The sequence below is a fragment of the Kickxella alabastrina genome (genome assembly GCF_025024165.1).
Source record: "Kickxella alabastrina strain RSA 675 chromosome Unknown BX661scaffold_7, whole genome shotgun sequence".
In the NCBI taxonomy this organism is placed as follows: Eukaryota; Fungi; Kickxellomycota; class Kickxellomycetes; order Kickxellales; family Kickxellaceae; genus Kickxella; species Kickxella alabastrina.
This window is the reverse complement of record NW_026251478.1, coordinates 147,469-174,381: the sequence shown is the minus strand read 5'-3', so window position 1 is coordinate 174,381 and position 26,913 is coordinate 147,469. Positions and strand designations below refer to the sequence as shown.

The 26,913-nt window shown below is 46.7% G+C and overlaps 12 protein-coding genes across 12 annotated transcripts; 7 read left to right on the top strand and 5 right to left on the bottom strand.

Annotated features, from left to right (window-relative positions):
* Nucleotides 1-2,100: 2,100 nt before the first annotated feature.
* Nucleotides 2,101-3,633, top strand: BX661DRAFT_197401 (putative phosphatase regulatory subunit-domain-containing protein; the record flags this gene model as incomplete). Its single annotated transcript, XM_051538124.1, has 1 exon — nucleotides 2,101-3,633. The coding sequence occupies one exon, from the start codon at nucleotides 2,101-2,103 to the stop codon at nucleotides 3,631-3,633; it is 1,533 nt and encodes a 510-aa protein (XP_051392678.1).
* A 781-nt stretch (nucleotides 3,634-4,414) lies between these two features.
* On the top strand, nucleotides 4,415-5,455 carry BX661DRAFT_180170 (uncharacterized protein). The gene is made up of 2 exons (XM_051535399.1): nucleotides 4,415-4,757; nucleotides 4,845-5,455. Exons 1-2 carry the CDS (start codon nucleotides 4,455-4,457, stop codon nucleotides 5,337-5,339), a joined length of 798 nt encoding a protein of 265 aa, XP_051392677.1. The 5' UTR covers nucleotides 4,415-4,454; the 3' UTR covers nucleotides 5,340-5,455.
* Nucleotides 5,456-6,550: 1,095 nt separating this feature from the next.
* On the top strand, nucleotides 6,551-6,922 carry BX661DRAFT_170040 (uncharacterized protein; the record flags this gene model as incomplete). The annotated part of the gene is made up of 1 exon (XM_051533582.1): nucleotides 6,551-6,922. The coding sequence occupies one exon, from the start codon at nucleotides 6,551-6,553 to the stop codon at nucleotides 6,920-6,922; it is 372 nt and encodes a 123-aa protein (XP_051392676.1).
* An 877-nt stretch (nucleotides 6,923-7,799) lies between these two features.
* Nucleotides 7,800-8,863, top strand: BX661DRAFT_180167 (nucleoside phosphorylase domain-containing protein). The gene has a single exon (XM_051535398.1). The coding sequence runs from the start codon at nucleotides 7,912-7,914 to the stop codon at nucleotides 8,815-8,817; it is 906 nt and encodes a 301-aa protein (XP_051392675.1). The 5' UTR covers nucleotides 7,800-7,911; the 3' UTR covers nucleotides 8,818-8,863.
* On the bottom strand, nucleotides 8,864-9,759 carry BX661DRAFT_180166 (uncharacterized protein). The gene has a single exon (XM_051535397.1). It carries the CDS (start codon nucleotides 9,745-9,747, stop codon nucleotides 8,917-8,919), a length of 831 nt encoding a protein of 276 aa, XP_051392674.1. The 5' UTR covers nucleotides 9,748-9,759; the 3' UTR covers nucleotides 8,864-8,916.
* Nucleotides 9,760-13,042: 3,283 nt separating this feature from the next.
* On the bottom strand, nucleotides 13,043-15,256 carry BX661DRAFT_89702 (uncharacterized protein). The gene has a single exon (XM_051539567.1). The coding sequence runs from the start codon at nucleotides 14,820-14,822 to the stop codon at nucleotides 13,305-13,307; it is 1,518 nt and encodes a 505-aa protein (XP_051392673.1). The 5' UTR covers nucleotides 14,823-15,256; the 3' UTR covers nucleotides 13,043-13,304.
* Nucleotides 15,257-15,894: 638 nt separating this feature from the next.
* On the bottom strand, nucleotides 15,895-16,348 carry BX661DRAFT_89704 (uncharacterized protein). The gene has a single exon (XM_051539568.1). The coding sequence runs from the start codon at nucleotides 16,301-16,303 to the stop codon at nucleotides 15,944-15,946; it is 360 nt and encodes a 119-aa protein (XP_051392672.1). The 5' UTR covers nucleotides 16,304-16,348; the 3' UTR covers nucleotides 15,895-15,943.
* Nucleotides 16,349-17,167: 819 nt separating this feature from the next.
* On the top strand, nucleotides 17,168-20,115 carry BX661DRAFT_180160 (Dolichyl-phosphate-mannose-protein mannosyltransferase-domain-containing protein). Its single transcript, XM_051535396.1, has 2 exons — nucleotides 17,168-17,960; nucleotides 18,086-20,115. The coding sequence occupies exons 1-2, from the start codon at nucleotides 17,323-17,325 to the stop codon at nucleotides 19,668-19,670; spliced, it is 2,223 nt and encodes a 740-aa protein (XP_051392671.1). The 5' UTR covers nucleotides 17,168-17,322; the 3' UTR covers nucleotides 19,671-20,115.
* Nucleotides 20,116-20,911: 796 nt separating this feature from the next.
* Nucleotides 20,912-21,353, bottom strand: BX661DRAFT_180157 (uncharacterized protein). The gene has a single exon (XM_051535395.1). It carries the CDS (start codon nucleotides 21,300-21,302, stop codon nucleotides 21,018-21,020), a length of 285 nt encoding a protein of 94 aa, XP_051392670.1. The 5' UTR covers nucleotides 21,303-21,353; the 3' UTR covers nucleotides 20,912-21,017.
* An 832-nt stretch (nucleotides 21,354-22,185) lies between these two features.
* On the top strand, nucleotides 22,186-22,710 carry BX661DRAFT_126287 (HPP family-domain-containing protein; the record flags this gene model as incomplete). The annotated part of the gene is made up of 1 exon (XM_051532466.1): nucleotides 22,186-22,710. A coding segment is annotated over one exon (525 nt), but the record flags the coding sequence as incomplete, so codon positions are not given.
* Nucleotides 22,711-22,963: 253 nt separating this feature from the next.
* Nucleotides 22,964-23,437, bottom strand: BX661DRAFT_142065 (ribonuclease H-like domain-containing protein; the record flags this gene model as incomplete). Its single annotated transcript, XM_051532920.1, has 1 exon — nucleotides 22,964-23,437. One exon carries the CDS (start codon nucleotides 23,435-23,437, stop codon nucleotides 22,964-22,966), a length of 474 nt encoding a protein of 157 aa, XP_051392668.1.
* A 1,556-nt stretch (nucleotides 23,438-24,993) lies between these two features.
* On the top strand, nucleotides 24,994-26,156 carry BX661DRAFT_180155 (ketopantoate reductase PanE/ApbA-domain-containing protein; the record flags this gene model as incomplete). The annotated part of the gene is made up of 2 exons (XM_051535394.1): nucleotides 24,994-25,072; nucleotides 25,175-26,156. Exons 1-2 carry the CDS (start codon nucleotides 25,045-25,047, stop codon nucleotides 26,152-26,154), a joined length of 1,008 nt encoding a protein of 335 aa, XP_051392667.1. The 5' UTR covers nucleotides 24,994-25,044.
* Nucleotides 26,157-26,913: the final 757 nt, after the last annotated feature.

Sequence of the window (26,913 nt, the reverse complement as noted above, 5' to 3'; positions counted from 1 at the left end):
GCATTTGTCTAACTTGGTGATTTGTAAACGCAATCTCAAATTATTTTATGGCCAATATTGCCATATCCGCCATATGGCCGGTTTATTGTGTTGTACCTGCTGCCCTTATAATTTTATATAAAATTGCGTGCTTTTGCAATTTGCTTTTGCATTCATAAAAACGCTCGCACTTTTGTATTGGGTTGAGTGCCAGCTATACATGTAGGTATGAGAGAGAATGGAAAACAAAACGGAGGAGGGGCAAACAATATGTACAAATGATGTCATCTTGTAGTGGGAGTGTGCTAGTTGCTAAGCATTGGCTAAGAAATAGCGACTCAAATAAAAAACAAATTATACCCATGGCGCCTCATAGTATTTTCTTTTGGCAACCAGATGCCAACTGATTTGTCGAATGATATAGTGTGAAGTGCCCAAGTTATGCTGCAATATTCCATTTCGGCCGATTTTCTAGGAGTAACAGCGCGGCACTAACGCTGGCATACAACGGTTACGCAAAAAATGCCAATAAATATTGCGTTCTCAGAAGATTAATCATATTTTATTCTTGGTCACAGTGGGCGGTAATTATGAAGTCTTTTTTCTATTTCAACCCCCGAAGGACCAGGCACTTCCCCTTCCACCGTGTTGAATCGGGCCAAACAAAAAATAAATGCAGTGAATTGTGATCTTCAGTGTGATGTTAATGTCGAGCTTTTGGTGCGCAAAAAAAATATTTGTCGAATGTACACTCTTGTCTCGCAGGCCTTTGTGCCTCTTCTGTAAGCTTTGCATATGTATTTTTGTGCCTCTTACCTTTTTCTGGTGTTGCTGCTGCGTCTGATGCTGTTGCGCAGTATGCTGCGCGGTTGTCGCGGTTGTCGCTGTTGGACAAAGCATAATCAAGCGAATAAAGTAAATCGATCAAGTGTTGCCGTTGAAGATTCCCGCTTTGGCAGATATATCAACTCCCATCACCATCGGCCGTCCGTATTACCAGGAGAGGTGAAGCAAGAGAAAGGTCATTTTATTTCCAAGAAAAATGATTGGCACTACTCATTTTTGTCCTGCACTCCTCTCCAAAATGGTATGCAAGAGAACAATTGTTGACAAACAACCCGCAGCAATTCAATTGGTTGAATCTACCCTACCCTTACTTCCCTTTGTCCTTTGTTTTCCAGCTTGCTGCCCATGGTCACGTAAATAAACGAAATAAGCACGCTATGGCAAATTTACAGTGCGGCACGCTGGACAAGTAGGCGTTTTGATGAGAAAATTGGGGGTGGGTGAATGGGGGTGGCTGGCATACCCACCGTGCGTGGGGGTACTTTGGACCACCCCCCTTCTGCTCCCCCCTCTTTTTTGCCCCCTTCTTTTGCTTCCCATCGCATCCCATGTTTTATTTTGTCTTTTTTTTGCCGTGGCCTGTATTTTATCTGCTTCCTAACAATTGCACGTAATGTTCGTTCCACCAAACAGGAGTGGTGGAAAGTATGGGGAAAATAGGCGGTGGCGAATGAAAAAAAGGCGCGTGAGTAAAAAAAAATAGAGTGATTCTTTTTAGAGCATTACGATGAGGCGGGGACAGAAAGCATGCCTGTATTTTATCGAGGGTTCACACTGCATTTTGATGGTCATTTTACAGGTGTTCCCGCCCATCCAAAGTATAAATTGAAAGCATCGCGCGGCCCCCACCTATTACATTTTATTTTTTCTTTTAAATCTCAGCACATATAAGCAACTACAAACTTATAAGCACTATTTTGTTCATTTTAATTTATTCATTTTCTTTTTTTACAAAGCGATTTTTTCAAACTTTTTTGTACTATTTTTTTGTACTATTTTTTTACTCTATACCTAGTAATTTTTTATTTTACCATTTTTATTGGAATCTTTGTTTATTTCGCTGTGCTTTTTTGTAAAATTTGATATTACCTTTACTGTTGGTTTCTTTATTTATCTGCACTTTCTCGAACATACACAAACAATAAATACTTTGCCTATTTTGTTTATTTTGATCTTGGGTCTTTTTTTGACACACTCGCATTTACATTTTTTTGTCTCTCTCTTCGTGCCACGTTCGATACCCATCACTCATCACTTTATAAACTAATTTAAACCATGTACATCCCTGCATCCACAGCGACATTCCTACAGTCTGTGCGCGGCTCGCCGATGGGCTGCTCGTCATCGGCAGCTGCAGCTGAGCAAGACCAGGCCATGTTCAACCGGCTTCCGCCATTCTCACTGCGCATGCAAATGCCCAGCAAGCGCAACAGCAGCTACTATGCACACAAGCAGCAGCAACATATGATGGTGGTGAGCAAAAAGACTGTGCCCGCTACTCCCTCAGTCGTGCGCAAGGGTACTGGCGAGATCGTCCGCCCATGCTTGCGCAAGCGCAGCAACACTACGGCCAGCGTGCCTGATTATAGCGAGCAGCAGCGTCTTTGCAGTGGCGATCGGACAATAGCCATGTCACACATGCGCGCTCCTCGGTTTGTCCACTTTGGCGCCGACCTTGAGTGCGTGCGGTGGTTCCTCAAAGCCCAGAGCCCACAATCTGTGTGCGAAGACGCTATGCCTGATTACGGCTTTTCTGACAGCGAGTGCCCTTGCGCTGCTTCTCCGCCCAAGAAGCAGCAGCAACCGTTGACTGTGCGCCTCACTCCGTTGCGCCGCCCGACACCCTCCTTCTCCACATTTGAAGACTCTCCCGTCGTGCTTGAGCGCGTCGAGCTGGCTGACAACAAGCGCTGCTCCGCTGCCCTGCGTGGTACCATTAAGGTACACAACATTGCGTTTGAAAAGGCTGTGGTTGTTCGCTACTCGTTTGATCAGTGGCGGTCGGTTCATGAGATTAGCGCCGAGTTTAGCCACACGCTGGTCGAGAATCAAGGCGGACGCCCAGGCGTTGACCGCTTTGTCTTTGGCATGGCTCTGCCCGAGTCGGTCACTGAGAATCTGCCGACTACCATTGCCATGTGCGTGCGCTATAACGTTGCCGGCAGCGAGCATTGGGACAACAACGGCGGCACCAATTTCATGTTCAAGCTGGCTCCGCCTGCCATACCAGCTATTGCCGACGAGGACGCTGACATGGATACTGTGCCTACCACTCGCAGCTCTTCTGAGCTGTACGCGCCGCGGCGTCTGACATTTGGCGGGCAGCAGCAGCAGCCCATTGCACCTGGATTGCCTTCATTTGCCTCGCCCACAGCTGCTGATACGCGCAGGTACATGGCGCAGTCAGCGGCTGTATTTGGTGCATCATCATATTCTTCATCGCCATCTGCAGGCAGTAGGCTGGGCGCTCAGGCGGATGGATTCTCGTCTCCCGCGGCGTACATGCATCCGGCATTGTGCACCGTGCAGCAGCCAGAATTGCCATTGTACGAGGACATGGCATGGTGTGGTGGTGATTTTGCCACTGCTTCCTTGTCATCTTCTGGTGCATCATATTACGGCGGGTATTCTCCCTCGTTTATGGCTGGCTCTCCTGCATCTATGTCTCGGTCATCATCGCCTTTGGCTGCTCCCTTGCGCACGGTCAGCCCTATTCGCCACGCTGTTTTTGATTCTGAAGGCACTGTGCGGACTGGATCCCCATTGTCTTGGTCTCGCACCACAACTGCGTCGGCGCTTCACTGCTGAGCTGATGTGGCAAATTCATTATCATTTACTGCAAAAACTGTACTTTACCAATCTGCATTCACACATAACACACCATACGAACACAAACATTTTGTTTAAAAAAAAGCATGCATTTAATCCAATCTCATTTTTCTATCTCTAAAAATCATAAAATTTTTATTTTGGCACAAAATTACATTGTTGTTTTGAATACCGTGCACCGCACTTGTTACAGAGGCGTTAGAATTAACGCACAATAATTATATTTCCCATCCAACTTTTTTTCTACTGTGCTTGTTTGTACATGCTATTTGATTTTTGTTGTCCGCTTCCCCCCCCCATTGTAGTCATGTGTAAACATTATCGCTTTTAAAGAACAATGAATGTTAGAATTGCATGCAAAAAAGCGAATACAAAAACTCGATCTAATTTTTTAATTTTTAGAAATTTTATATCTGCAGCATGTAAATTGAGCGTATAATTAGCGTTTTAAATATAAAACCAGCTTATTAATATGTGCTGTATTTAGTGAAATGTGCGCTTTTTTCACTTTTCAAGCTAGCGGTAATAAATAAAAACACAATGTATTAATATTATAATGTTCTGGAGACCTTAGTATTGGTTTTATTTTGCGCAACTAATGTTTTAAAATACATTTGATCTATATTGGAATTTAACATCATCACTTGCAAAATGTATATTCCATTCCCATATTTTATTTTTAAAAGCAACATGTGCAAAAGTGACAAAATCATTGTTGATTGAGCACTTTGTTTTTGGTGGTATACAGCCTATAATTGTTTTTTTAACTCATTACTATTTTTTAGTTATTGTATCCAAACATGGCACGCAGCAAGAAAATGACTAAGCAAACAGAATTTAAATGCTCATCCTGTCCAATGACTTTTGACACTCTGTATCAAAAAAAGAAGCACTCTAGGCACCACACTCCAGTTACAATTAGTTTGGCCAGCGGCAGAGCGCACACACTGCAATGGAAGAGTGTCGATAAGCTTGGGTGTCCATGTGGCAAGGCCTACTCTTACAACCATATGAAAGACAGACATGCTCCAGTGTGTAGCGTACTTAACGCGGTTAATAACAGCAAAGTTCATAAAGACTCGGCTATTGATACCAACGCAGGTGTAAGTATCTATGTGATTGCTCAAATTTATATTTGTGTTTATGGATATTATTTGCTAACAATATTTTAAATTTTGTATATTGTATAGCCGCCTCCTTCAGAGTCTGCGTTGACTGCGCTGAATTTAAAAGTTGACCGTTGTAGCGGCTTGATTATCTGCCAGACTTGCCACTACATGGTATCTCCCATTGGCGTTTATAATCATGTTTACAAATGTCAGAAAGTCCACGGTCACATACACAAGATCAAGTTTAATCAAGACAACATTAAAGACGCGTGCCGATATATGATGTCAAAGGACTCGGGCGCCATATCAGACAGTGAAGTTCAGCGCTGGTTTGAGGATCGCTTGAAACGTGTTGATGTGCCGATTCCGGGCATCAGGGTCATTGAAAAGGCGTATTGGTGCGAACACTGTGGCTATTCTGCCTGTAAAACTGATGCTATGCGCAAACATTACCTTTTGCATAATTCGTCGTGGTATTCGGCAAATATGGTTACTGGGCCTGTTCAGAAGCTTTCTATTGGTAGTATTACATACCAAGATTACATTCGAGTTTGCATTCCAGATGCGGCCACGTAAATTTCTAGTTAATAAAATCCGGTCACTCCAGAAACGCAGCGTTTCTTTTAGTAGCAAACATTTATATTTTATTGTTAGAAGAGCGCACCTTTGTTTTATAATAATTATTTTCTTTATTTATTTACATTTAAATCTTTATTTGAATGTCAGCTGGTCATTATGTGACAAAATAACTGCACTTGCTATAGGAATGTGCTCGACATGATTATAACTATTATTATAATTATCATTTTTACAATATCTGCTCACTACAATAACGCCCAAAAACGGATTGCAGAAATACTGACTAATAATGTAAAGATTCAGACATGGAACAATGCAATTACTTTCCATATGTTCAATTGCCTTACAGCAGCAATCACAATGGCGTAAGCTATTTTTTGACTACACTTTGATTGAATGCTTTTTTGAATTTATTTTTTATTTTTTATTTTTTATTTCTTATTTCTTATTTCTTTATCATTTTTCAGCTATGCCTCCCAGCAGAACTAAACACAGGTCAAAGGTGTTCAAGTGCATTAAATGCCCGATATCCTTTATGACAAATGTTTTACGAAATAGACACAAGACATTACTATCCGGTGACAGTCACTACGGCCAACGGCAGCAAGTACGCATTCCAATGAATGGGCGACAAGCTCGAATGTTTTTGTGGAAAACTACATCAACACGACTATATGAAAAAGAGCCATGCTTTTGAGCGTAGTGTGCTTTATTCAATGGATACCAACAATTGAACTGGCACTGTCGACAATGCCAGCACAAGTGTAAGTATTGGTTAAAATGATTCAATATTAAATTGGGTGTAATTGACTGTTAAATACTAACCCATATTGATTATTATTATATGTAGTCACCTCTGCCAAAGTCGACTTTGATTGCGGTAAACTTATAGGTTGAACAAAAAAGCGGCCTGATTGTTTGCTTGACTTGCCCGCTACATGGTATTTCCTGATGGCATTTACAAGCATTTTTCCAATTGCTGTAAAATAAAAAGAACCAAGCACAAGCCCAATTTTAATCAACAAGATATCAAGCCAATGTGTCGCTATCTTCTGTCAGAGGATTTGGACTCCAAGTCAATGGAATAATTTCAGCAATGGTTTAAGAGTCGTTTGCAGCGAGTGGATTTGCCAGTTCCAGGGATCAAAGTTATTAATGGTGGGTATTGGTGCGAGCATTGCAACTATTATGTTGTTGTAATGGATAGCATGACTATGCATTACGATAAGGTACACAGTTCAACTTGGAATCGGAAAAATGCGGTTACTGGGCCTGTTCAGCAATTGACTGTTGGTCGTTATAAATTCCATAGCTACATTCAGGTTTGCTTTCCAGATTCAACAGATGCAGATATCTTTAATGCGTTGGCATCTGTAGCTTCAGATACGCCATATTCATCCGATGATCAGCCAGCACAACATCCAACTCCAACCGTACGTTCCATTTCCACATCGACAATATTTGTGTTGCTCCATATTGCTGAGGAGATCAGACAGATACTAATTTCTTACAAAAACAGCCCCAGGCGCAAGGGCAACAATCCCAAGAAGCGCGAGCTTCTCAGAAACATGATTCTTTAAATTCATGATTAATAATATTTAATTTGTTGTTTTGTTAATTCTTAATTGTTTTTGTTTTTTATAGCATTGTATAGCCCAAGTTAAAGGTTTATTTTTTGTCAATAATTGTGCTTTAGCATGTTATTCGACATTCGTTGTCCGCGCCATTTTGTAATCATGTGTTAGGAAAAAAATATGTGGAGTACAATGAATGTCAGCAGTGCATGTGAGCAAGAGCATATGGCCACAAAGATAAATGAAGCTATGCATGAGAATTCGTAACTTGATTATATTTTCCATATACTCAATTGGATGGGAGAGAGATAAATAAGAGACAAGCTCGAGCAATTAAGAAAAATAAAAATTTTAATGAGAGGCAAATAGCCTTGTTTTTTATTTTTGCGTTTCTGTGAATTAACACACCCATGACATTTATACATTGCATTGTTTTTTATGTTTATAATTGTATCTACCAGGCTTATCTTTTGTTTTTATTTTAAATCTGTTTTTGGTGAAATGAATATCACATGTGCTATGCAACAACTCAATTTTTCCTTTTTCCTATTTTGTGTGTGTGCGTGACACATGTTGTGCTCAATTGTTCATTGCTGTTTTTGTTTTGTTTTGATGCAGATGTAGGTGAGCACGAGTAAGCTGTGTGAGGTGGTCATGTACTTTTTCCAGAAAATAAATAAATGAATTAGTGATATCATTCATGATACAATAGATCTTGATCTATAAATTTAGCAAGAATCAGGGTTCTAAAAAAAGTTTGTGATGACATCGCAATATTGCAGAAGATCTTTTTAAAAAAAGAGGGAAGTAGAAAATTCGAAAATGCAAACAAAGTGTATATCTTGAAGAGTCATAAAAATAATCTTGAAACAAAAAAAACAATAAAAAAACAAACTTTTTTCTTTCTCTATCTTCTCTGTACCCATTAATTTTTTTAAAACAATTAAATATTTTATTCCACTCACCCATAGCAAAAACACATATATTTTTCAACCATGCCTACGGAACAAATGACAAGTGCCAACAAACCACTCAGCACCGAAGGTCGCACGTACCACATAGAGACGCGTTCAGGCGAGGTATCCAACCGCATCCTAACTGTTGGCGACCCCAAACGCGCGCAAAAAATGGCCAGTTACCTAGACAAAATCCTCTTCACACACTCCTCTCACCGCGGGTTCCTCACTATAACTGGTCTCTACAAGGGCCTACCAATCAGCGTAGTTGCCATAGGAATGGGTCTTTCCATGATGGATTTCTTTGTAAGGGAAAGTCGAATGGTCATTGAGGGGCCCTTGAGCATAGTGAGGTTTGGGTCTTGTGGGTCGATTTGTCAGGCCACTTCGGGAGACATAATTGTTGCCAAGAGCGCATTCGCTATTGGGCGCAATTATGCGTTTTTCGAAGAAGGAGAAGGTGAGCCGTATTTGCTCTGGAAACCTGTGCAAGCTGATAAAGATTTGACGCGCGTCGTGAAGCGGAAACTGAGTGAAGCTGTGGGCGCAGAGCATGTTTTTGCGGGATCTGTCGGTAATGCCGATAGTTTCTATGGGTCGCAGGGCCGGATCGGAACCGATTTCTATGATTGTAATGAGGGGCTGTTGGACCGCATAAGGGAGAAGTACGAGGACGCTTCGGCGCTAGAAATGGAAAGCCACATGCTGTTTCATTTAGCACAGGCGTCCACCGGAGCCAAAAACATGGACCGGCCATCCATCCGCACTGCTTGCGCTTTGATGGTGTTTGCTGACCGGACGGGCAACAAGTTTATTTCTCCCGAGGATAGCGAGCGCTTAGTGGAGATTGCCGCCAGGGCCGTGTTTGATGCCTTGGTGGAGGATATGCCCACCCAGGAGGGCCTGCATCCAGCGGCCGGCAGTGTCTGGGAAAATGAAATATAACTTGAATTGGTTCTTCCGGCTTTTGAAAAAATAGTATATATATAGGAAGTGGGAATAAACAATGTTTGAGAGCATTAATTGTAGGTGATTTAAAAATATCTAGGTCGTCGGTTGCTTTTTGAGCCCAGGCGGCGGCTGTGCAACAGCAGCCGGTGGTGGTGCGGTGGTCGCAGGCACAATGCCGGACAGTGGGGTCCTTGGCAACTGTGGTGACTGTGGCGACTGCATTTTGACGGGAATCTGCTGTTGTGGCACAGGGGGCTTCTGCTGTGGGCGGACTGCCGACTGGGCAGTGACGGGGGTGATCAGAGTGGCCGGCTGCACAACGGGGGAAGCTTGCTGCTGCTGGCCATTGGTCAGTGGTCTGGGAGGCCGCACTAGCACCGGGCTGCTTGCCTGGGAATTCTGTGATAAAGTCAATGGACGCACCATGGGTGGTCGCGGACGACCCCCACTCATCGACACCGGCATCGGCATCGGCCGTGGGCGCGGAGACATGCCATTGGCCATGGGAGGAGGACGCATAAGAGGACGAGGTGACGGTCCACCGTTCGGCGGCCGCTGCACACCGTTATTATGCATCACTGGCCGCCGCACCTGCGCGCCGGGCGGTGTTCCCAACGGTCGAGGCAGGGGCGGCCGCATTTGTTGCGCAGCTCCATTGGGCGAGGGGCGCATGCCGCCTAACCCAGGACGCACAGGAGCAGAGCCAGACGGCGAGCCCATGGGCGGCGGGCGCCTGACTTGCATCGGAGGCCGCTGCTGCTGCTGCAAATTGACCGGCGACTTGCCGTTCATGCTGCCAGCAGGACGCATTGGAGGCCGCCTGATTGGAGGACGGTTGGGAAGGCCACCCGGTCGCTGCTGCTGTTGCTGCTGCTGAAGCGGATGATGCTGTGGCAGCGCCGGGCGCTGTTGCTGGGGTGACATTCCCGGCCTCACCTGCCCGCCGCGTGGATCCCCAGGCGAAGTGACCCGCGCCATATTCTGCAGCATCCTTGCACCCTGCTGCCCCTGCCCCTGCCCCTGTTTCTGTGGCTGTGGCTGTGGCTGTGGCTGTGGCTGGGCTGGCCGCTGCAATTGCCGCGGCTGGGCCACACGAGTGCCTGGCGACGCCTGGGCACCCTGTGCGCGCGCAGCCGAAGTAGCCGGCACTGGATTAACCGACACAGTCGTCGTCGCCGACGTTGACGTTGAGGCCGCTGTCGATGCAGCCTCCGCTGACACCGCCGCCTGACGTTGCGCCTGGGCTAGAGCCGCCATATTCAACGTATGGTTATAAATGGCACTGGCCAAGCGCATAACCACAGAGGCGTCAGGCGCCGCCTTGGGCTTCTTCTGCTTGACTAGGGGCTTGGCCATGGGCTTGACCCTTGGAATGCGAATAACCTTGGCGCGTTTACGCACGCTCCCAGGGGTCAGAGCATCGTCATCATCGGTCAACGCCGCAGCAATCTTGCCGCGCTTGACTCCGCCGCTTCCGCCGCCGCTGTTGTTGTTGCGGTAAAGCATGTAGGGAGCGACAGCCTGCTGCTTTCCCGTGCTCTTGGCTGCTGCTGCCGCGCGCAGGCGCAACAGGAGACTGGTTTTGGCCGCGCCCGTGAACCCAAAGGCTTCCATGGTCTGCGCCAAGCGGGCATTGAAACTGCCGACGTGTCTCTGCTGCGGCGAGTATGGACGAGACTGCGATTTCTGGTCGTCTTCTAGGTCGAGGAGCTCCTCCTGGGAATCCTCACCGTCAGCCACTGAGCCATCCAGCGATTTCTGCGAGATGGCCGGTGAGGAGCGGGGGATTGTTAGTGGCGCGTTGGATATGCGGCGCTGGCGCAGTGGCAGAGCAGGTGGTGGCGGCGGGGAGGGCGGCGTGGAGCAGCAGATCATGTCGGCGTCGCTGTCGGCGCCCGGCATGACCATGCTCATGTCCAGATCCATCTCGCAGTCCATCGCGTCGCCCATTGGGTCCTGCATCTGATTGAGAGAGGAGATGGCCTCAGCAAGCTTTTCTGCGTCAACACCCGTACACTCTGCTACTGCTGCTAGGTGGTCGGGCATTGGCGTGTGTGTGCCGTCGGTTTCGATTGACACAGTGGCCGTGTCTTCCACCACGACATCTGAACCCATAGTCTGTGCTAAAGCTTTGCCGCCGTCACGACCGAAGTCCTCTCCCAATGCAGCCCCTTCTTTGGGTTCGCCCTTGACATCCAGTGCAATGGAGTCACTCGCTTCCTCGTCTTCATCCTCCTGCCCGCACCCGTCTGCTTCTGCCTCTGTCTCTGCTTCTGCCTTTGCATCAGGCCCGGGCCCGGCCTGCATCGACTCTGCGCGCTCTGCTTCGCCCGGAGTGCTCAGCATGGGACTGTCGGCACTCAGTAGCTGCAGCAGCGATTGCAAGTGGCGGTCATCCGAGCCAAAGATAGCCTTGGCTGCGCCAGCAAAACTAAATGCCCCCGGCCGCGTGGCCAGCGACTGAATAATGGACGGAGACGGGGTGCCTCGGGCAGTGGCGCCAAAGGTGCTGGATCGAGAGATGCTCTGCGCCGGCCGATGGTTGGCCGCCGCCGTGTTGACCAGGTGCTGGAACTCAATGCCCAGCCCGGCATCGGGGTCGCTCGCGGCCAGCAGGACGCCCGTGGGGTCGGTGAAAAAGGGTGTGATGAGGTGGCGGATGAAAGTCGTCGGCAGCGGCGCTGGGAAGTAGGCCTCGAGGTTGTCGTTGAGGAAGGGACCCAGGCGGTGGTTCAGAGAGCACGTGGCGGCCAGGGCCCGGGCCCTGGGCAGCGGGATCCAGGTGCCATAGAGCTTACTCTGCGGCCTACGCCACTTAAATCTACCAACCTCCAGGCTCAGCACAATGCTGCGCTCCTGCTCTGACGCTACTCCGCCGGCTAATAGAAGAGACGACGCGTTGACATACCCGTTCTCGACCAGCCTCAGCAGGCGGTGCCGGCGCACAATCCATTTGCCAGTGCAAGAGCCCGCGGCCTCTGTTGTCGTGATGACTGTCATGTAAACAGGGACGGTCTCGACAATGGTGAGCACGATGCGTGGCGACACGGCCATTTTGGTTGCCACCATGGCGGTCGCCGGGATGTCGGCGAAGGGGTCGGGAAGGACGACCTTGCTGCAGGATGTCGTTGTCTCCTCATGCTCGTCTGTGTTGTCCACGAGAACTTTGGTTGACTCGACGCTGTCCAGTGCAGTGGTGCTCAAAGATTGTTGCGGAGCAGAAGCAGAAGTGGGGACTGAGGCGCACCACGTTTCGCCCCGCGCATAAACATCCAACCTCTTTGACACCTTTTCAGCTGCAGCCACTGTCTGCTGCTGCTGCTCTTTTTTAGATTTGCAGCCAGCCATTGCTAATGAATTCACCGCCGCCGCCGCTGCCGCTGCCCTTTTGGGCGTTGCGGACAGGGCCAAAAGCTTCTGCGTGAGCTTCGATGGAAGCTCGTTCTGTTCATTGTCGCTGTTGGCACCTGTAGGCTTGTTAGCCGCAGCCAGCATGGCCGCCGAGCTCTCGCCGCCATCATCTTCCATGGCCACCTCGGGTATAGTGGGCAGCAGCCCTAACCTGCAGCCCACATCCTCTGAATCATCATCATCATCCTCTTCTTCTGCGCATGGATTCGAGTTGTTCCACAGCTTGTCCAGCTCGTTGATGGACATTAGCTCGGCATCCATGAGATCGTGGAAGCTAAAGTCGTACTCTTGGCCTTTATCCGTCTGGACGACGGATTTGGTGCTGTGAGATATTAGCGGGGCTGTGCTGCTGCTGCTGCCACTGCCGCTGCCGCTGCCAAGTCCATCGTCTGTGTGGGGCTCGGCAGCGGTTTCACTCGGGCTGTTGATGTGTTCGGGCGTTGTGTTATGTTTGACGAAATCAGGGCAAGTCCCTGTGACTTTGTTATCGTGCGTGTCTAGACCCATGCCTATTTGTTCCAACCAGTCGACAGAACAGTTGTCCATACGCAGTACAGCATAACAAGTACAAGCAAAAAAATAAGGAGAAAAAGGGGGAAATGTGTGTTTAGTACAAATAAGAGACGAATTATGTAACGGGGGATAAACAAATAGGAAAAAAAAAGAAAAATCAAGGTTTTTTGTTGGCACTTTTTTTTGTTTAAGCAAGCGATTTGTTTGTTTAGCGCGCCGTTTTGCATTCCAGGGGAGGGGGGTTTGCTCTCTTTTATAATTGCGACCAACACATAACAACACCCCCAAAAACAAGCAAATGCAAAAAAAAAAAGTAAAATAGAGAGAGGTTCAGACACACAAAAGTTGTAAGCCACATGGCTTCACAATTTGTTTCGGCCTGTTTGTTCCTATTCTAACGCGGACAATCTGCGGACAATCCATGAGAGGCAAATAAAAAACTTTACCCGTGAATGCTCATTCACAGATACGAAGCATAGGATTCGCAGCACACACAAAATGGCAAAATGGCACTAACAAAACAAAACAAAACATGGAGGGGTGGGTGGATGAATGGATCATTGAAACTTACCGGCCGAAAGTAGCAGTGCCGACGAGTGTGCAGCTGGGACGACCGAGTCCTCGGGAAGCAGCATCACCGAGGCAGCAGTCACCACGGGCGTCATCATATCAGCAGGCGACGGAATCGAGTCCTTTCCGGCAATCGGCGACGTGCCGAAAATGCTATCCAGCGGCATCTGCAAGGACATCAGCCCGCGCGGCAGCAGCAGCGGCGAGGCCACCTGCAATTCGCCGTCACTCCCACTCTCGCCGAGCAGTCTGTGTGCGAGGAACGACGGCGACGTCGCTGGGGGGTATGGCGTCCGGTCCGGCGATGCTGATGCCCGCGGTGTCGTGTGTGGCACCAATGGCATCAGCGTTGCTGGCTCGGCCCGCCGTCGCATAGACACTGTGGTCTTACTCCTGTCCTCGCTGTCAGACTGATCGTGGTGGACGCTCTGAAATATTGCCGTGTTGTTGTCCTCGTTGCTGCCGCTGCCGCTGCTGAGGCGGTAGCTTTTGATTTTCGCCAGGCTTTCGGAGAGCTCCTCGTCATCGGAGAGCTCCTTATCAGCCTCGTCGTTGTCAGATGAAGACGAGCAGCTGGGCCGCCATTTGCCGGCCCCAGCCTGGCTGCTGTTGTTGTGGCCGCCTGTGCTCTGCGTGTCGCCATGGCTGGCGGACCTCCGGGCGCGCGGCGCCATTGACGAGACCACCGGCATGATACCCGACTGCACCCTGGATCGCCGCTTAGGGTAAACCTGTGCCACGGCCGATCTCACGGACTTGTACTTTTTACGCGCATACGGATTGCCCCCGTCGCTCTCCTCGCTGCCCTCGTCACCCGAAGCATCCACTCTGCTCGATCCTCCGTCATACGAGGTTCGCCGCGGCCGGGTGCTGACTCCCAGCGATACCCGACTGGACCGCCTGCCACGCTCGGCTTCGCTGTGCGAGGCTGACCGCCCGGCCGGTCTCTGCCCGGTTGTGTCTGCGCTGTTGGCCCGCCTGTTCCTCCGCATCGTCAGCGAGAGATCCGGTTCGACGGCGACTGCGGGGACCATGCACCGCGTCTTTTTGATTGATTTTGAATTGCGAGCGCTGCTGTTGCTGCTCGATGCAGTGCTGTGGGTGGGGATGAGACCGATGCGTACTTTGCGAAGGAAATCCTCTTGCTCCAGTGCCGAGGCCACGTAGTAAAAATATTTGCGCGTGTGTTTCTCGTGGGCCACCCTTCCCAGTATCGGCGGCCGCGGCGGGATGTGCTCAAGTATGCGTTTGAAGTGTTGCGATATGCGCGATGAGACTGTAGCGTAGGGCGTGGCGCCTCTATTGAAGGCCGCTTTAATTGAAAGATTTCGGGGGGAAAGAGTGAAAAGAAAACGCAGGCGTGGAAGCAAGTTAGTTTTTTCTGGACAAATAAAATACGAAAACCGCGCGCTGTACACACAAGCAGGAGAAAGGGATGAAAAGGCGGATCCACTTTTGGGCATGGAACCTCGACCCAAAAAAATGACCTGACTGCAAGCACGCATACAAGATGAAAAGAACCGATACTAGCGGCATGTCGTTTTCTGGGGGTTTGGGGGTGTTTCCTTTTGCCATTTCTAGATCCTCTGCGCTTTAGTGCAGAACAATAAATCTAATCTGCATTTTTTATTTGCAGTGCACAGCGAGCAACATTGACAATATCAATGTTTGTGTGTGGAATAGAGTGCGCAAGCGCGGGGGGGGGGGGAAGAAAAAAAGGGTGTTCAAGAGCAGATATTAAAATTGATTCTCCTATATGGCGCCCGCATTAGGCGAATAGCAAATAAAATAAAGCATTCGCGACCCGGCCCACCAGCGGCTATTTCTTCTTATTTGGCGAGCAGAAAAAAAAGCACGGGTGAGGTGATGTGGTGCGGACTAAATAATGAGGAGAGGAGAGAGGGGGGGCATCATGGACGGAAAGTGGAAAAGGCGCGGATAAACTCAACCGCAGAGCAGAAACAGCCAGGTGAGCAAGAAAAGAAAGAAAGTGAAAAAAAGATGAATGATGCTTAGCGTGCCGCTGGCAAGGCGCCCGGTAACCATAAGAAAATCGGCCAAGCAAGCAAGATATGACAGATCCACTTTGTTTTTTCCCCCGACTTTTGTGCTTTGTCCACTTGGTCTTTAGCCCTTCAAGCTTGGTCTAAGCGAGCAAGCAAATGAAAGGGGTCACGAAGTGGGGATTGAGAATGTCTTTTTCTTTCTCTCTCGCACTCTTACTCGCTCGTCAAAAACGATGAGTAATTCCTTTTTTGTACATCGATCCGCACAAGCCAAAAAAGGGATTGCAAACGAGAATACCCGCAAGAGCAACAAAGCAACACAAAAATAACCAAAGATAATGGAACTTACCCTAATAATGTAAACTCATGCTTCATAATGCACGTGGCCAGCTCCTTCGGAGAACTGGGCTTGTTGTGGCGGGCAACCAGGGCCTTGAGAATGGCGACAAAGACCTTGTCTCGGGCATCGTCAGCATGCAGCCGGTCAATGTCGTAGTCGCGCGGCAAAAAATCATTGTCTGACTGATCCTCGTCCTCAGAGTAATGCGCGCATACCGGTGGAGCCGACGCCGCAACTTGCTTTATATCGTCAATGACCGTCCGTAGCTCTGACGGTGAGATCATTTATGGTAACCTCTGCTGGCTGTGTTTGACTGTCGAAACAGGAGAATGCTAGCCCTGCTTTTTTTTTTTACTGTGTGAATATGCAATAGCTGAATGGCCCCGTAAGTATTGTTTCCTGCGTTTCCTGAACCGATCTTCTGCGTATATGTGTAGCTGCTGTCTGACTCGGGCTTCTCTTTTACTCGAAAGCTGTGCGGTGAATAATACAAATGAGCAACGAAAAAAGGTATTAAATGCGTACAAGGAATGAAAAATATAAAATAAACAGGCGTAATAGTGTGAGTAAAACAAACAACGCAAAAATGGAAAAATGGAAAAACAATTGTGGCCAAGTTGGAAGAGGGCTGACCAGTCATAAAAGTTGGGGGGAAGGGGGAAAAGGTGTGGCAGGGGGGTTGAAGGGGAGGAAAAAATGGAAAAAAATGGAAAAAAAAAATTCTGGCGCAGTAAAAAAATGATTCAGGGGGTTTTGGGCGTCCCCGATTTGGGCTTTTTTTTGTTTCGTCTGTAAAGAAAAAAAACAATAAAAAGTGCGAGGAGCGTCAAGAAGCGCGAACGCCGACACTTTTGGTTGTAGACTGAATTGAGCTTTGAACCAGGCGGTGAGGTTTACGCGCATTCATAATTAATGCGCGTATGCTTAGGATTTTCTTTGTATATATTGCACTGGGCGAGACTGTCGGAGCTGTTTTGCGTCCGCTCTCCAGCTTTTTATATGCAGATCCAGATCTTGAAATAGATTGGATCAAGCCAGCCTCAGTTTATTTCGTGGCATTATTATCGGACCAAGAAAAGGAGTTTATGCAAAAAAGAAAATATCGGACAAACGCCCAGGATCTTCTTGGAACTAAACTGCGCAGCTCGAGAGCCAACTGCGCACTCGCCACAATAAAAAATAAAAAGCCATGTTTTTTTTTTGCTCCTCAGAATGTGCGGCTGTTATTTCCGATCGCAAAATAAAAAATAAAAAAGCTGGCTCTGATGCTTGTCACACAAGCTTGCAGCGATTGTGATTTCTTTGGCCAATGATCGTGCTGATGTCATCAAACAGTACGCGCTGTGCATGAAAAAATTTTCATTTTTTATGTGGCCTGATTTTGGACAAAACCGGAAATGCTCAAAAATAATCTTTCTCGTTCTAATTAAGCCGTGCATATGCATCTGTGCGCGTTACTTCGTTCAAGCCTATTTCTTTTCTGGCCAAATGGGCGCGACACCAAAAACTTCCTCACTTTTTCATTTTTCATTTCTCGCCGCTTTGCTAACCTTGGGTACAAAAACAACATATATATGGCAACGTAATTTATTTTAGCCTGCATAGTTTGAATCAATAAAGCACAAATAAAACCCTGTTAAACGACGCATTTGATTTGTTATGCTTATGCAGCGCCTTTCATTTCGCGCCATACTCCGGACAAGCGCGCGCAGGCCAAGAGCGTTTGCGCGGATTCGCCGCTCCCAAATCACCCTGCTCTCAGCATTGACTTTTATATCACTGTTCGTCCGGGTTCACAGAATAGGCCAGTTCGACCGGGTAATCTGGGACGAAACGCACTTTGGCAACTTTGCCAACCACTACATCGACAGACTATTCTACCTGGATGTCCACCCGCCATTGGGCAAGCTTTTAATTGCACTTGTGTACTGGACATTTGGATACCAGGGTGGTTTTGATTTTGCCAGTGGCCACGAGTACCCTGAGACCGTGCCCTTTGTTGCCGCGAGGTGTGTGCAGGCTGGGCTGGGAGCTGGGCTCGTGCCTGTGACGTTTTGGCTGTGCCTGAGTATGCGGCTTCCAACGGCGGGTGCCTGGCTGGCGGCGGGGTTTGTGGCAGCCGATAATGCAGTGATTGGTGTTTCGCGAATGGTTGTGCTTGACAGCATGCTGATGCTAGCGAATGCCGTTGCGGTGGGAGCGTTTGTTTGTCTGAGGAATTCCGGGCTGGCACCTGGCTCGCGCAAATGGTGCTTTCATATGATGGCGCTTGGCCTGGCGCTATCACTGGTTTGCAGGTATAAAAAACAATTAATTGCAGCTTTTATACCCGTGCATGTGTACAAAGCGCACAACAATTGTCCCGTGTTTATTTACACCAATTTGGCGTTTTCGTATTTATCTTGCATTAAGGCTGTTGTAGTATCAAAGTTGTTGGTCTGCTGACGCTGGCGGTTACTGGTATCTGCATGCTATCTGATTTATTGTGCTTTCGCAGCAGCCAGCCAAAACAAATGATCATCGCATGGTTCGCACACGCCCTGGCACTCTCGGTGATCCCTGCGGCTGTGTACCTGGCGGGGTTTCTGATTCATTTCCATATCTTGCAAAACTACAGCCCGCAGTCGGACCACATGGGGTCGGACTATCTTGCGCGGTCAAACAATTCTGCACAGCAGATCCAGCCTCTCAACATTTACTCGGATTCATTTGTTGTTCTGCGAGCAAGCGCGTATCCGTTCGAGTATATGAGCTATTATTTTCAGAACGACACGGACGAGCACGTGCTGATTACGAGGCGGGAGTTTGTAATTGAAAATTATCTTGGAATTCGAATAATGGATTCCTCGGGCACAGAGCCGATGTTGGTGCCCGAGAATGCCCGCGACACAGACAATGCCGACAAGCGTGCTGCTGCTGCTGTTCGTGACGGAAGTTTTGTAGAAATTAGCGTGCCTAAAACAAGCCAGCATATGTGTATTCCCGGCACGGAGCTTCCAAGCTCGCGTGGGCTTTTGGTCGAATTTTGCGAAGCCAATCGTCTGCATGATCTTTACGGGAAAAATACGTGGCAAATAGCTGTTTCCAACCAAGAAACGCCTGAACACATGAACGACAGAAGCAAGCTGGTTCCAGTGGCGACAAAGTTCAGACTAAAGTCCATTGAGCACAACTGCGAAGTAGCCATCGACTACAACCACATTGTCGAAGAAACAGCCGACCAGCAATTAATAATACCGCCGTACGTATTCGAGTGCGTTAGCGGCAGTCAGCAAGGCACAGTGTGGAGTGTCGAGCATCAGATAGTCACAATTGACACGCCGACAGTTGACTTGCGCCAAATTCTCGCCAGCAAAACATCCCAGCATATTATTACATACGGGCGGTTGATGCATCTTATAAACAGCATGCTTTTTATTGACCCGGATGTCCATAGCGAGTTTGAAAGCTCGCCCCTTAGCTGGCCTTTTTTGACAAGGCCGATGCCAATGGGCGGATGGGTGGGTGGTCTGAAGTACACGCTCGTTGGTAATCCTATCCTGTGGTGGGCATCAGCCATAGTCTGTGTGTTTATTCATCCATTGGTTGTGTTCTTATCTTTGGTTATTGGCCGCAGGTCGCACGGCAAGGTTGTCGACTTGGTTTTGCCCTGGGAGATTCATTTTCTCTGGGCAATGTGGGCGGCAAATTACTTTGTATTTTTTGCGCTTTTTCGCGCCACATACTTGCATCACTATCTGCCGGCTCTATATTTTAGCCTTCTGCTACTTGCGTTTTACATTTGTAAAGGCGCTCAGGTGGTTGCCCAGACACTTCTTTCGGATGATGCACTGCCAGTGCAACATCGCCGCTTGATTACCCGTATTCTAATGGGATTTGCCATTTTGGTGCTGTTTGGAACCTTGTACGCGTACCCGCTGACATTTGGAACCAGTGATTCTTGCAGCCAATATTTATACCCTGCGGTTAAACTTTGGAACCTTTGCGATATATATGAAAAACAATGAAATGTTTTTAAAGAGAACTTTTATAATCAGGATTATATTTGAGGGAGATTTATTCCGGTATAGGTTAAGAGTTCCTTGAGGACCCTGTTACCTGTCGACGATGTTGTCAGCAATCTGGCCTGTGGATAGGTTTTCAAAACTGCTTATTATGCCGTTCATATCGCGCCGGACGTTGTGCAGCACCTTGTCTGATAGCTGGCCCACAGTCATATCGTTGAATATTGTATCGAGAGCAGCGTCGATACTACATCCCTGGTGGGCAAAGAAGAAGGTAATAAGGCCGAGAAGAGCAAATGTAATTTTGGTAATACTTCATTTTTGTAAAAAAAATATTTTTGATAACTAGAGATTGATATTTTTAGTATAAAACAATTGAGATTGAGATTGAGATTGGTAGATAGATGAAGTGGTGGTTAGTGGTTTTACTTATTAAAAAATTGAGCAGGTTTTGTTTATAAAACATTTTTTATGTTTATTATTGCGTTTGGTTCCATTTCTCAATGTGGTTTGTTGAATCCCACTGGGCATTGCCAAGTATATTTTAAACCGGTTTTTGTATATTCCATGCAAGTGGCTAAAATAAAAATAAAATGTGGGTGTGGGTGGGGGTTGGAAGTTAAAGATGAGCTAGTGGAGGGGCTTCCTGTGGGTGCATGGTGTATATATTCTAAAGGATATTTTTAAATTTGCTTGATCAAAGCCACTAAACCCAAGCCACCTATTGCTCAATGGCAGCCCATCTGCAAAAGATGCCAAAAAATCATTTGGAAATAAGCTTATATTGAATATAATATAAGTACTATTATTGAGCAGTTTGATGATATGAAAGTGGATATCGAGGTTGAGAATCGTGGAACGAGTTTTCATCAACATTTCGATTGATAGGGCATAGATGGCACCATGTAGTATCAAGTCAGGAGACATAATAATGACACCCTGATATGCCCCCCCCCACTTCATAATGTATATGCATGAATGCACACATGTGAAGACCATAACATTGACACGCCAAGATACTAGTCTGTTTGTAGAAAAACCAGTTCTCGCCAACTGAGTGTACAATCGGTGAAGTGCACAATAAAGGCAACGAGGCATATATATAAGATGAGGTCGGCCTTAGTTCTACTTTTGACTCCATTGATAATAAAAACCTCTATAAACTGACGCCCCACTCTCTAACACTGCATTGTAGTGCTATACACATTCCCTCTTATTATAACACTATTACATTCCAAAATTAACAAGTATTAATATATTATTATAATTGATATTTATTACTAACTATTTAATTGAAATGGTCTAATGATATTGTTTTTTGGAAAATACACCAAAAAAATATATTACTATTTAGATTGTCGGAAACCTTGAAGCGATGGCAACCGGCAGTTTTTCGAGAATTGCTCTATAGCGTAGAATAAGTGCAACGGCAGACTTCCTGGGATCAACCTGGTCTATATCATTGCGCCACTGGACAGAACCCTTTTTCAGATAATCAAGTATATGCTCGGCAAGCAAATCCGCAGTAATATCATTGAACAAAACATCAAAGGCCTCGTCGGTTGTGCATTTGTAGTGTGCATGTGTGAGCGCAGCGCTGATAGACAGAATAATAGGGATATAGGATATTTTCATTTTATGTTATTTGTTTAGTACTTTTTATATTATGTGTGAAAATAGGGTATGAGTTTTGTTAATGCTGTTATAAAATAGGGTAAATGTAAAGTTAACAAAAAAGGGGAAAAGAAAGGATAGAGGGTGAAAGTGAGTTGAATTTCATAAACAGAAAAACATGCCATATATTAAATTATAAAAAATTCATTTGCTTTTTATGTAAAGTTATATTGGTTTATATGTAAATATTTGACATTCAAATGCATGTGTGGCTAGGTTTTTTTTTCCTGCATGCGCGAATGAAGAAGCAACTGATGCGCGGAGTAATTTTTAAATAGGAGCCACTTGCTGATCATGTATTCTCACGATAAATAAACTCACTGAAAAAAAGATAAATAGCTCACAACGGAATGAAGCGAAGATTTGCCAATTTCCCGTTGATCAACATCTTGTTAATTTTTTTTTTGGTGGTCCATGGTATACAAAATTATTTAAGGGAGAGAAAATATCTGTGATTACCACAATAGGACTTTCATATGCATTGGTTTTCCTATGCGCATAGGTAAAAATCATTTTTGTCAATTAATGTAAGAGTTGGGGAGGGGATAAATACAAGAATGAATGAATGAAGAAAAAGAAAAAAAAAAGTAAAATGCAGGATCCAAATAGAACAAATCGAAACAGAAAGACTCGAAACAACCCTGTTACATTTCTGGATTCAGTTTCCATTTTTCTTCTTTTTCAAACTGTTATTTTTATATATTTTTTGTTATTACTCACAATGTCATATTTGATAAAACAATTTATCCAATGGATACGAGCGCTGCCGGGAAAACCCAACCAGCGGCACTTTTCTTTCCCAGACTCACCCAAATCCTATCTCAACCGTATGCGCGGAGCCCAGTACCAAAGCGAACCAATCCCAGCACCATCGGTGCTCATCTGGTCGCTCTACTCCGGGTTCACCTCCTTCCTCGCCATATCCCTCCTGGGCATAATTCAAACATACGGGCCAGCAATCCACACCCACAATCTACCCTTTGCTATAGCTCCAGCGGGCGCCTCCGCCGTACTTCTCTTTGCCGTCCCGTCCTCACCACTCTCGCAGCCGCGCATCGTTGTTATGAGTCACGTCATATCTGCGCAAGTCGGGGTGTTCATGTATGAGGCATTTAAACACGTGGATGGGTCACTGGTGTGGCTGTCAGGGGCGTTGGCGGTGGGTCTGGCGGTGGTTTTAATGGGATTGCTTAATTGCTATCATCCGCCGGCTGGCGCCACAGCGTATTTGGCCGGGTTCTTTTCAGCTGATGTGAAGAGAGTCGGGTGGTGGTTTCCGTTATATCCGGTTTTGCCCGTCAGCCTTGTGATGGTGACGGTTGCTGTGGTGGTGAATAATGTTTGCCGCGTTTATCCGCTGTACTGGATTACCAGCGCGAAAAGAGATGCGGTGGAGAAGAAGGCTGAGGAACCGGTGGCAGCGACAGTGGTTGACCAGGTGGTTAATTCCCGGGTGAGCAATGAGCTGGACACTGAGCAGTCGTGGGTGGTGGCCCGGATCCACCAGCTCGAGCTCGAGCTCCAGGACCTGCGATCCCAAACACACAGCACCAAAACAAAATAAATACAGCAGCTTTTTAAGTTAAATAATACACAAAGTACAATTGGCCTTCAGTTACATTCTACAGCAGAGCTCCGGCCTTTGCCAGCATATCCGCAATGTCATTTCCTCTAATACCAGCGTGAGCAGGCAAGTGGTGGATAAAGACCGTATACCCGCTCTTCGCCAGCCTCCGTGTGGCCTCTCGCAGGTCCAAAAACGCACTCCGATTAGCAATTGGCCGTCCCTTCGCCGTCACCCAACCCGACGATTCCCACGTCTCCATATACACATTAATCCCATCCACCGCATACCTGCTATCCGAACACACCCATATCTCACACCCAGCATCCCCAGCCACCCTCCCGGGCAGCTCCGCCGCCATCCTGTCGAGCGCAACACGCATGGCAAGGATCTCCGCGCGCGCACACGATTGGTGGCCTGGAAGTCGCTGGGAGAGTGGCCGCGTGGCGGTGTTTTGGAAAAAGGCGCCGATTCCAGCCGTGCCACGGTCAGGGAGGTAGGCGCCGTCGGCATAGATTATCAGCCGATGCATGGTCGGCTGTGGAATCAGCTCGGCAAGGTGGTCGTGCGAGAGAAGCGCGTGATTCGGTGGCCTGGAATGAACCAGCCCGCTGCCCCGATGCTCTCCCACGCTTGGCGGCGCACACTGTGCCGCAGGGCATATCGGCGGTGACTTCAGCAAGTACTTCCGCTGGTTCTGTTGGTTCCGCTGGTCCTGGTTCTGGTTCTGCTGTTGTTGTGGTGTGGGCGGTGGCAAAACACTGAGCGAGTGCCTGTGCATTTCTGCCGCAACAAACTCGCGCACCCCACTACTTGTTTCCACAGAATAATACACAGCCGACCACCTTCGCGTAAGCGACTCCCTTGCATACCTTCTCAGCGCATCCAATGCATCCCGCGGCACACCTTCAAGCTCACCCAGAAGGTGCGCGTATGGGTTAATGGGGACATACTCTGTGTCACGGGATATTGAAAGGGACGCATCCAGGGGTTTCTGCGTGGTGATTCTGGAGAGCAGATGGACAAAGTCATCAATGTAGTCTCGGTGGACAAGGAATTCCGCTAGGAAAGCTCCAACGCTGTTGGCGCAGGCCACTTTGCTTTGGTCGATTCCTAGGGTGGCCCAGATTGAGTGCAGAGTGTGGGTGGATATGCGTCCAATGTCCATGTTGCGCATGTAGACGAATTCCCAGTCGCTAAAGCTGGATGATGATGTATTGGTCATTTAACAATGCGTGGAATGGAAATTATAGAGATATGCAAGAAGTATAGTCGGAGATGACCATATGCAAAATAAAACTAACAATATAATTCAATGTTTAATGGAAAACGCAGATCACTTAAAAAAAATAAAAGTGAGGTGTAGTAAAGCTATTGTTTATGCATATCAACTGGAAGAATAATAAGAAAATAAGAAAATATTGTTTTTTGTTGTTAGTTGTTAGTTGCGCGCACTATTAATCGACCTAAAAAACAACCAACAAAATAAAAAATTATTGGTTCTTTCCGCGCTCAATGGCTTATTAGTAACATATGGCTATACACGTGATTTAATTTTCTAAATGAAAAATACATCTTAAATTTATTGTTGCATAACGTGGCGTTAATCAAATGACTGAAGATCTACTACCCCTTATACCGAAAATTTTATGAATTGTTTTTCCAAAAAAAACTTAATCTTCAAACCCTGCCACTAGTAGTAAAAATAATATGTAAAACTTTGTTTTATTTATATTTATATTCACAGAGGAAAATATATTGACTATTGTTATCATTTTTTCCTGTTCACCTCACGGCATATGTCTGTTTGTTTGTTTGTTTGTTTGTTTTTTCAATGTGTGGGTGTATCATTCAAAAATTTCTTGGCAAATAACATTGTCTTCAATTTGAATATGGATCATCGCAAATATTAAAAATAGTCTTGGCAACCCATCCCCCCCCCCACTCTCCCCTTCCTTATTTTAACACGAAGAGACTGAGAGAGGGTATAAATAATAATAATTTGAGAATAGGACTAGGTGCGAATTAGGAATTCTAATATAAATACCGCTGTGAGATTTGTTAAAATGAAAAAGGAAGGGTTTTCACTTTGTTTTTTTTACTTTATCTTCACTTTATATTATTTTTTAAATAAAAAACATGGAATCCAAATTTCATGTTCTTGTCGGTAAAACATCAATATTTTTTATCAAACTTACTGCAGAAAAAATAAAACAAATATTCGATTAATATTTATTTATTTTTATGTATTTTTATTTTCTCAATATAGTCGGCGGCGGTGCAATCGGAGGTCTCCTCGGCTGGCGTCTCAGCCACTCCACCACCCACACTGTCTCCCTCCTCTGCCGCTCCACCTACAATCAAATAAAATCCCACGGCATCCCAATAACCTCCCTCCAATATGGCAACGCAATCTACCACCCGGAATATCTCTACCGCACAATCGACGATGCCATAGCACACACTACTAGCTTTGACTATATCCTGGTAGCACTCAAGGCACTGCCCAATATCTACGATAGCTCTGAAGTAATTTCCAAAGCTGTAGGTCCGGGGACAATGATTTTGCTGTTCCAGAATGGGATTGGCGTGGAGGAGCCGTTTTTAAAAAGATTCGGCAAAGGTAATCCCGTGGTTAGCTGTGTATCATTTGTTAGTGTGTGCAAGGAAAATAGGGAGGAAGGCGGCGGGTTGGGTGGGTGGAGGCTCAGACATGGCGGATTCACCATGGTTGTAGCCGGGTTTGCCAACGAGCAGCACACCAATGAGGACTTGCAGAAGCTGTACAATTTGTTTGCCGAGTTCCAACGCTCTGGCGGCATTGACTGCTCGATTAAATCAGATATTCAGGTGTACCGGTGGCAGAAACAAATCCTCAATGGGTCGACCAACCCCGTGTCTGTGCTCTCCCAGCTCAGTTGCCAGGAGATGGTCCGACATAAACGGTATCGTCGAATGCTAGAAGACGTTATGGCGGAGATATTTGCCGTGGCTGAGAGTATCATTAAGGGGAAACTTCCTGGAACAAATGGCATTGTGGATCCTCCAGCGGCTATAAGGTATATTGAGGGGATTGAGGCACCTGTGTATACGTCGATGCTTGAGGATTCGCTAAATAAGAGGCATATGGAGACCGAGGTTATTCTGAAAAATCCCATTGATTTGGCAGAAAAACATGGAGTGGCCGTGCCACACATGAGGGCGTTGTATGAGTCGCTTTTGAAAATCGAACAAGCATATGAGAAGTAACAATTTTTTTGACGCAGTACTTTAGTGCGGATCTTATTATAGAAACTCAATAAAACAAAAACTACACAACTAGCTATTCACAATAATTCCCTTGCATTGGGTGGCGGCGCTGCTTGTATAGCCGTTGAGGGGGAAATTAGTGCTGATGTCCGAGTTTGGAGGACGTGAGTGCATTGTGCGTGGCAATTGAGGACGACTGTCTTGGACTAGAGTGTTGCAAAACGTAAGCGTTCCGGTGAGCTTTTCTTCGCTCAGAATCAAACTAAAACCACTGGACACGACACCCGTTTGTCCAGCGGTCCCTGAATATGCGAACATCCACTATTCTACCTCACATCCCAAAGAAGTCTTTTACGATGCGGCTACATTACTGAGGATTTCCAAAAGCAACTAAAACATGGCATACGTGCTGTGAGGTTGATGTCAATTGAAAGTTCAGCATGCATGCGGTATCCCCCCCCCCCAAGATAGCCCAGTTTGTGGGATGTGCGTTTTGTATATTGAGAAATACTTACCTTGACTTTCCTAAAGCTGTTAACCACCATGATATTTTGTTGACGTGGAATGCCCAGGTCCCTGTATTGATCACTACAGTTGTTTTGTAAGAAGCGAGGTACGAGAAGTTAGAATCGCTGAACGCGCTCGCACTTCCAGAAGTAGTGCGCAGAGGGCCTTAGTCTCAGTGGTACAGGCTTTGCACGTTTTTTTTGTTTCCCAGCCCATCAACATAATGCGACAGTTTGGGAGGTCAGAGGGTAA